General features: G+C 39.1%; 1 protein-coding gene across 1 annotated transcript in view; it reads right to left on the reverse strand.

Annotated features, from left to right (window-relative positions):
• Positions 1-7,528, reverse strand: part of LOC112978013 (sodium channel protein type 1 subunit alpha) — a 71,358-nt gene extending 63,830 nt beyond the window's left edge. Inside the window, exon 1 of the mRNA XM_026091027.1 lies at positions 7,262-7,528. Within this exon, the coding sequence (XP_025946812.1) occupies positions 7,262-7,528 (267 nt within the window). The remainder of the gene's footprint in view (positions 1-7,261) is intronic.
• Between the last annotated feature and the right edge of the window lie 1,329 nt (positions 7,529-8,857).

The raw sequence follows: 8,857 nt of genomic DNA on the forward strand, positions 1-8,857 counted from the left end.
CTGAGGTGCTCTTCAGCTGCAGGATCAATCAAAAAAGAATGAAATACACTGCAGAGGGAGCGATGAATAATTTGGGAGAAAGCTGCACGCATTGGAAGAGATGATGCAAGGATTATGGCCTAAACTCAAATAACATTAAAGGGCAATGAAGAATCTGAAGAAGAGAAATGCCTAAAATTGTTTTTTTGTAGTTCATTTCTTGGATAAGCTATGATAAAGCCTGATTCGTGGTAGCACTCCTTGTGTTCATTACCTTGGTGAAAAGCAAGCTGCACGCCAGAGCGCCGGCGGACCTGTGGGCAAGGCTGTGTGCAGCTGCCTGCGGGACCTGGCRCTGCTCCGCGGCTGCCAGCAACCAGGCTACAAGCCTCTATTTCTGGACAGGCTGGCAGACAGAGAAAATATGCCAAGGAGGTTCAAGAAAGACAACTCTTAAGTGTGCTTGGGTTTGGGCAGCTTAGTATGTACAGCCCACGATGTGCAGATGTGGAGGGAGATGGGGAGGTGAGTGAGGGTTTCTTCTGGTCTTTGACAGCTTCTAGTTACTAAAGGCAGAGGGGAAGCAGGGATTAATCCCTGAGGATGTCCCCATCCCAAATCACTTGTTGGCTTCTTGCACGCTCTGGATTTTTTGGTAACACATCCTATTTTGCCCTGTTCCCCTGCTCTCGTTCTCCATCACAGCTCTGTCACAGCCTGCTCACTTTCCTGGTCAAACACCTTCCTATTCAGACTTAAACCCTTAATAGCAAGGGATGTTAATACTGAGGCTTAATATTGAGTCTTGAGTACAGACTCAAGATGTACGGAAAACGTATAACGTATGTATTTGATTTCCCCCTTGTCTGCACGGAAACAGAGAGACTGCGTACAAAACTGAGACCAGTGGGATAAAACTTGATCTAATGTTTCCAAATTAAACTTCCAGTTATGGATTACGGATAATGATGACCTTCAAATGGTAACACTATATGATTTGACCTTAAATGAAGCTTTCCTTTTAAATACTGAGGCACCAAGGAGATGAATGATTTTTGGTACACTGTTTTAAAGCCTCCCTCCCCACCTCCGAGGAGGAAGGCCAGCTTCCTCTCCCAGCTCTGTCCCCGGCTGCCCCAACTCACAGCAGCTCAGAAACCTGAAGCTTGCGCTCTCTGCTTTTGTAGCTATGAGGTACTTGACAAAATACATTAAAAATCACACTCCCTACTTACTTTGTATCCAAGACTACACCACCTACATTTAGTCAACCCCTATCTTTTTTAAAATCTTCAAACACAAGCATATTAAACATACATCTCTTTTCTATCATACCTTATGGAAAATAACAGCCTGCTGGCACAGCTCCAGGTTCAGCTTGAAGCTGCTGCTATTTTAGCTGTTCTACTTTTTCCTGCCCTGCATATGCAGAACCAACAAGACTTAAATTTCCTGTCTTGGTTTTAATTTTTCACTCAAATCATCTTCATGACTGGAGCCTTCAAAATGACTTTGTTGGTCCCCTGACTTCTAGCCTTAAATATGAAGCAAAATTATATCTCATTTTTGAGGGAGAATTTTCCTCGAAAATCCAAATAACAACTACCATCTAATCCCTATGCAAGCTTCCTTCTGTGGTAAGCCTGCTATCTCATGCCAGTCTCAACCCGGATGCAAGCCAATGCGTAGGCAGTGTGGGTGAACATGAAGCATTGTACCCAAAGCTGTCAGGGCTATGTAGACATACACTGAGAAAAGTTAAATAAATTCTAAATAAGTAGGAGGTTAGTATTAGTATATAAAGTATTATGAATACTTTTCCAATTTTATTTGTTATAAAGTGTTTTATTCATTTTATAAAGGCAGAAAAGCTGCTCACACTCAAAGATTCCAATGGGAATATAAATTAAAAGAAATTAGTAGGAAAACAGAAGTATCTGATTTGCAACTTTTGCAGTCTGTAACATGGATTGCAGTTCTGTTGCTTCTGCCATATTTGATATAAATCGAGGAACTGCATTCTCACCAGAGCAAAGAATGAGGAATTTTGAAAAGATGCAGGAAAAAGAGAAGATGAACCCATGCTGGACAAGGAAGACATGGCCTCCAAGAACCTCTCAGGACAGAGAGTTTTAAAACCTTATTTCTCCTTTCCTTCCTCCAAGTTAGCTTTAAAAGTAGCTTCTGGAAGGTAATATTTAGCARGCTGAGGGCTAGGGCTACTGCCCCGCATTTCCACTTCCTATGGCTAAATCCCAGGAGACAGTGGTTTGATCAGATTTGGGACTGATATGCTCAAGTGCCAGGACAAAAGGAGGCATCTTTTCTGCCAGGCATCATTCAACATCCTTTTGGCAAGGCAGGGCATGGGGAGGCAATGGACAATACTAAATCTATAACTATAGCAGGAGGAAGGTGAGGTAAGGCCCATGTAGTTCCAGTTATTCTTTCCCTCCTCTTTAATGTAGCAAGCTAGCTTCAAGAGAAAATAGCCAGCCCTCAAAGTATGAAACCAGGCGGACTAGAGTTTGATGCAGACCTGCAGGTCAGGATCTTAAGGAGGTCCAGCTGATCCCTTTTCTATACACAGTGATGGGGCCTCCTTGATCCTTTGTGGAGGCAGCTGGAGCATGAACAGGCAGGCACCACTGGACTGGGAACACAGATTTTCATTTACACAGAAGTGGAACACAAGAAACGGGTAAAATCCCAAGTTCATTTTTACTCAATTTTAGAGCAAAAAACCCAAGAGCATTGCAATGACTTTGGATTCTAAACTTCACGGTTCTAAAAACTAACATTATTGAACGCTAGGTCAAAAGTATTTCATTACAATAAAATTCTAAGAATATAAGAACAGGTATTCTTTTGCAATAAATAATTATGTCCCAAGGCTGCAGCTGCTAGCATTTAGGCTACCTGCAATACAGTGTGTATCAATAATCTGAATTTGCTATAATGGGCTGCTTTGTTGTTAAACAGAGGTTGTCAATTTTTATCTTTTCTTTCCCACTTCAGATAAGTACCTGAAGATTGATTTACATAGAAACAGTTACAAAACCAGAAAACTAGCACACCTGTCCATTTTTGTTTCTCTTGGCAGGTTTTCCTGTTTTTTTATCATTCCATCTCAGGACTACCTTCTCCACAAATTAATGCTCTTACTCAGCTCAGCACATACTTATTTATTCCTGTATTATTCTATATTAAACTGTATAAAAACATGGCATGCGCAAACCTATTGCTGAGAAAAAAATTTTAAAGATGAAACGTGAAACGCTCTAGATGATGTTTCTACATGCAATGCATGCAAAAATACAACAAACTTGTTCAATCTTGCTACATAATTGAAATGTTCTATTAATTGTACATGTACACATTTGATTCTTGCTACTTTCACAGTGAAAGGAGGTGATCTGGAAGGATATATTTTCAAATAGGCACGGTCAATAAAAAATAAGAAGGGCCAAATTATTTTTGAAGAAACAGTGACAGTGGAGACAAGGTGCTGATTTTACAGACGATCCCTGTTTTGTTGCAGTTTAATGGCTCTGTAAGCCTCAGCCTTCTCGAACGCCTGTGCCGCAGTCTGCCGGGAGCACCAAGAGGAGGCTGCCGTGGACAACTGTGACTGCACCTACAGTGCCCTAAAACGGCTTCCTTGGGGCCAGGTCCCTCCCCGCAGAGAGCCTGGGCCAGCTGCGATTCCCCACGGCCCTGTCCGGGAAGCCCCRAGGCACCAAAGGAAGATCCCAAAATCGCCGTTCCAGCTGGCCAGATGCCACCCGCCTGTGCTCCGGCCGGTGTCGCCAGCGGGCGAGCGAGCAGGACTCGGCGCGAGGACGGCTGAGGTGGCAGGCGCTGGCATCAGMGAGTCTCAGCCCTTTACGGGGGGCTTCTGGCCCTCGGCTTTCAGCAAGGCTGGACCGGAGCTTCGGGGCGGCTTTAGGGCAATGTGTCTCCTGACTTTGAAACAGAATCAGCTGTTAAAGCTGAAATGTAATCAATGTCATGTTGATTTATGTGTACCAACTGGAGAGGAAATGCAGAAGGAAACTGTAACACACGCAATAAAGGTATGAATTTAGCTTGTCTGCAGCATCACGCAGTATTTAAAATATCTAAAAGATAAAAATACTTAAAGTATATAGCAATAGGTATGAAAGCCTGCTTTGAACTTGGGAATACTTTGCCTCTAGAAGTATTTTCCTTCAGTTAATAAAACTTCCATAAGTAGAATGAACAATGTTCATTGATGTTCCTAAACAACAGATACATGCTACATAAATTTTCTTCTGCTGCAAGAGGTGTAAGTACCACCTACAGAGAACCAGGCCAGATCCTTCACATCTGTCTGTATTTCTGGTATTTTCTGGGTCGCCAGGCCAGACCTGTGGCCAGTGCTCTTCCATGAAAGGAAAATTTCAAATCGATGCAAACACAATTTTCTGTTCTTCATACTATGGGTGACAAACTAGTTACAAAGAGATTTAATAACAGAGGGCCTTAAAATGGAAGGCAAGATTAAACTTTAAATGTATAAGATGTTGAGGTGGGAAAGGGATATCAGAAATTACTCAATAGGTATCTTACGAAATGCGGATCATTAAAAGCTGTCTCTGTGTGTACTCAAAAGCTAAATAAGCTCCAGTAAGAACTGGATTTATTTTTATGAATATATTTTGTGTTCTTCATCAGCTCAGGCCTATTTCTATATCCTGTCCTAGCTACTTTGAGAACCAGCATCATCATGTGTTTCTCTTTCAGTTTTCTCTTCGTACACATCAGAATTATTACTCCCAAAAGTGTGGAAAATCTTCTTCTCCCCTACAGTTAATACTACTGTTACCATGATCTCAGAGAATTTAATCATTACAATTTGGTCTCATGTGCAGAACTAGGAAAAGAAAAAGGCTCTATCTGAAAACATAACTGTCTGAGGGTGGCAAAGTGGCTGACAGCCTTTAGTTAAATACTTATTTGGACGTTTTAAGAAGAGCTCTGCTCTGCTGGTTCATGATTCTCTAAAAATAGGAAAAGAAACAGTGAGTGGGATGTAATACTTGAATCTGAGGCTGATATTGGATCATTTCACTCATGACTCCAATTTGGAATAAAAAGATATTCCTAAAAACCTTGCACAGTTTATTAGGCTTTCTGAATAAACACTATGACCATGTTCGTTAGTATCATTTGATCAAAGCTTTAAGTAACCACTTTTATTCCCCATTTGAAAGTTTGGGATCCAAACTGATATAGTTTCTGCAGACAAATCCAGGTACAGTTTATGCAGAGGTCTTTACATTGGTCTGAAGCCACAGCGGCACCAGCTGGAGCATTGCAGAAGCATCCCCTGCTACCATTACTCACAAAAGACAAGTGGAACAAGACAAAAATCCTTCCAAATTCACATACAGCTAGATAACAAATACAGGAAAAAGATATTTTTAAATCAAACTATTGATGTAAAATTGAAATAGATGTTGGAATTTCTATTTAGGAAAGTCTGGGGAAGCTGCCTGCTACCGGAGGAAGGAAAAATGGAAAGAATTGTGGTGGGTGAGAAACTTCTGTCTTGTCTTTGACTGATAGGGCCTGGTGGATGGTACTGTACTCGGCTCTCAGCTACTTCGGTGAATGCTCCTCCACGCCTGGAGACTGAACAAGGTACCTGTAGGTCACACCCAGCAAGCCTTCCCCTGTTACCACTGCTGTGACACACAGGACAGGCTTATTTGGCTACGAAAGTCCAGGATGGGCTGTGGGCGGGTAGGGGTGCAGTTATATGTGATTTTATGTGATAAACAGTCAGACACAATTAGTACAGTACTCCACAATGCCTGCTTTTATGGAAACACATCTTTTATCTTTGCAAAAGTAGAACTGGGATTTAAAGATAAATCTTTGTACACTGTGAATGACAGATAAAGGCTCTTTCAGAGGCATCAAATAATAAAGACAAAAATACTGTTCTTTCACATATTATTTTTTCTCTTCTTGTCAAAATAGGACTCATAAATCACATAAAATTTAGCAGGCTAAAAGACACTTAGAACACAGCACTTTGTGGAAATCAAAATAACTCCTCTCTTCGTATTTATAGAGTTTCCATAATGACAGTATTTATTAATTAAAGTATCACCCAAGCAAGCTATCACTATAAACTGTGAATCTTTTCTGCTGTATATGGCTGTGCAACAGAATCACCCTGCAAGGATTGCAGACCTGCTAAAGGCCAGTTCCACCAGAAACTTTTAAATCAGTTTTACATTCTCTTTATGACATTTTCTGCTTACCTGTGTGTTTCTCTATTGATTCCATAAATCTCCTAAGAATTTCAGGAGGTCTCTGCTACCAAAGCAGATTCCTGAGACCAAAACTTGCTATGGATTGGTTCATGCTGCTAATTTGAAATCTAAAGAACCTTAGAGAAAGGGTGCCATGTTCATGTAACCAGTTTCAATATATCTTCACTTTTCTAAAATTTGCAAAATATGTCATCTGTTATGTATACATACATGTTTCTGTAGGTAATATTATTACACCTAGAATCCCTAAATTTGCTYATTGTCAAAGACTATGTACTGTGTTTCTGCTTTGATATAAGTGTTCCTTTGATATAAATTAAATTATATCAATGGATATAAATTGTGTAAATTTTGATGAAAATGAAAAAAAAGGAGGAAAGGCTGATACCCATTAAGGATTAGGGATTCTGCCCTGTACCACTGAAGGCAGTGGGCACTTTGCTACTGATATAGAGAGCAGTGAGACAGGAGCCTACATTTTCATACTATTTATATATATGCTACTACATACATTGAAGAAGTAAATTAAGCAATCATCATTCATAATTTTACATTTATTGCAAATGTGATTAATTTAATGCTAAAAATCCTATTATTGTAAAATTACTCCACCTTTAAAGTCAGAGGATTGGTGTGCCAAAAGCAGTCTTACAGTGGTAAATGTGTTCTGAAAACATGAATTAGATAAATCAACTTTTGTATATAGAAGATGCTAACTATCTATTTACTAACTTTCTAGAAGGTAGAATATATATGTATTCTTGGCATCAAACATTCTCTACACTTTTTGCATACCTACGCCCTTCAGCAATGCTCAGCCATTTCCACGTTATTAGAATGACATTTTTTACATGTTTGTCAATTAATAAACCGAAGTAGCAAACTACATTATGCACTGTAAGGAAATTATATATCATGAAAATGATAAAAGACTACCAACACAGCAATATGAACAAGGCTGGTATTAGACTCACTTTTTTATTGATATAATATGGGTCCATGTCCTCCAAGGGCTCAGACACCATTCCTGGAGGTATGTCGCCGTAAATGAATGGAAGTGTTTTTCCGGCCTCCAAGTCACTGTTTGGCTTTGGCCCATTTTCATCGTCGTTGTCTTTACGATCTTGTTTAGGGTTCTTAGCTTTTTCTGCAGCAATGCGCTGTTCAATAGCTGCAAGAGACTCTCTAGTGAAGTATTGGAAGCTGTCTGGTCCTGGTGGTACAAGCACTGACTGCTCCATCTTTTCATCCTGCACATTTTAATTACCATTTATTCTTCTGCATAGGAAAATACTAGAAGGAAGCAGAAAAGAAGATTCAGACAAACACGTTGTAACCACCAACTAAGAAAGATATAACATTTATATTAAAATGCTTGTGTTTATGCTATGGCTGAACATTCAAATATGTCCTATTGAAACAAATGTAAAGGACAATGAAATAGCAGTTAGCTGGTGATTTGACTTTTTAAAAAAAGCACTTCTTTGGTGCTTCTTATGCTAATTATATAAACTGCAATAATTCCTCAACTATAGAAATATACTGCTCTTTTTACACAGAATAAGCAAAAGCATATTACTTAAGAACAATCAGATACATTCTTTCTATGTAACTGTAATTATCTTAAAATAACCCCACACCCGTATTGAATTGATCAGGATAATACTGGTAGTTTTAAAGAGCACAGTTCATCAGTCCTAATGCAAAAATTTCCACTGACTTCAGTAAGATTATCATTAAACAAGCATTGTCGAATAAGAATTTTTGTTACACAGATAAAAATCAGCTCTGTATATTATAGGAGGGAGCAAATTAATGGTTCCAAGCACTTGTACAATAGTTATTCTGGATAACAAGAGGAATAATTTCTTATTTTTATTTCATTTGAATAGTTGCTATATAACTGGTGCTTTAGTCAGTAGCTGTAACTGGATAATTTTGGAAGTATTCTAATATATGTATTTATTTATATAACGCAGCTGAAAAAATAAATCTGGCAAGAGAGAAAAAATGAATTCCTGTTAAAAGCTACAGAGCATTCATTTTTAGTCTGCTGAATGGCTTTCTCATGACATGAGACATGCAGTTGAAACCAATATTTGGATACACAGTGGAGCATATCCCTTACATCTGAATCTAAAGAGATATCTGCAGTCTCTGCCCATTGCTTGGCTCCTTGCAAAATGATTAGTCTACATCTGAGGAGAGTTCAGGACTGATGCAGATCGGTACACCTTGGAATAAGCAAGAGATATGAAATGCCAGAGAAGTAAGAATACAAGAGATAGTTGGAAGGGAAACATTTTAACACATCTGAAAAGGAGACAAATCAAAGCAGAAAGTATGGAAAGAAGCTGAAAAAATAGGAGGAAAATAGGGCAAAAAGACTGGAAAGACGAGGAGACAGTAATATCAATGAATGTAGAATGAATTAGGAGACAAAATGAAGGAAGTGAAATGAAAAAAAATAGGAAGACTGGAAGATAAGCAGTATAAAACCAATACAGAACTGAAAGCAAAGAAAAATAGGAAAATAGGTCAAAGAGAAGAGAAGAGAAGAGAAGAGAAGA

Source organism: Apteryx rowi, unplaced genomic scaffold, assembly GCF_003343035.1.
Source record: "Apteryx rowi isolate R43461 unplaced genomic scaffold, aptRow1 scaffold_121, whole genome shotgun sequence".
Taxonomy (NCBI): domain Eukaryota; kingdom Metazoa; phylum Chordata; class Aves; order Apterygiformes; family Apterygidae; genus Apteryx; species Apteryx rowi.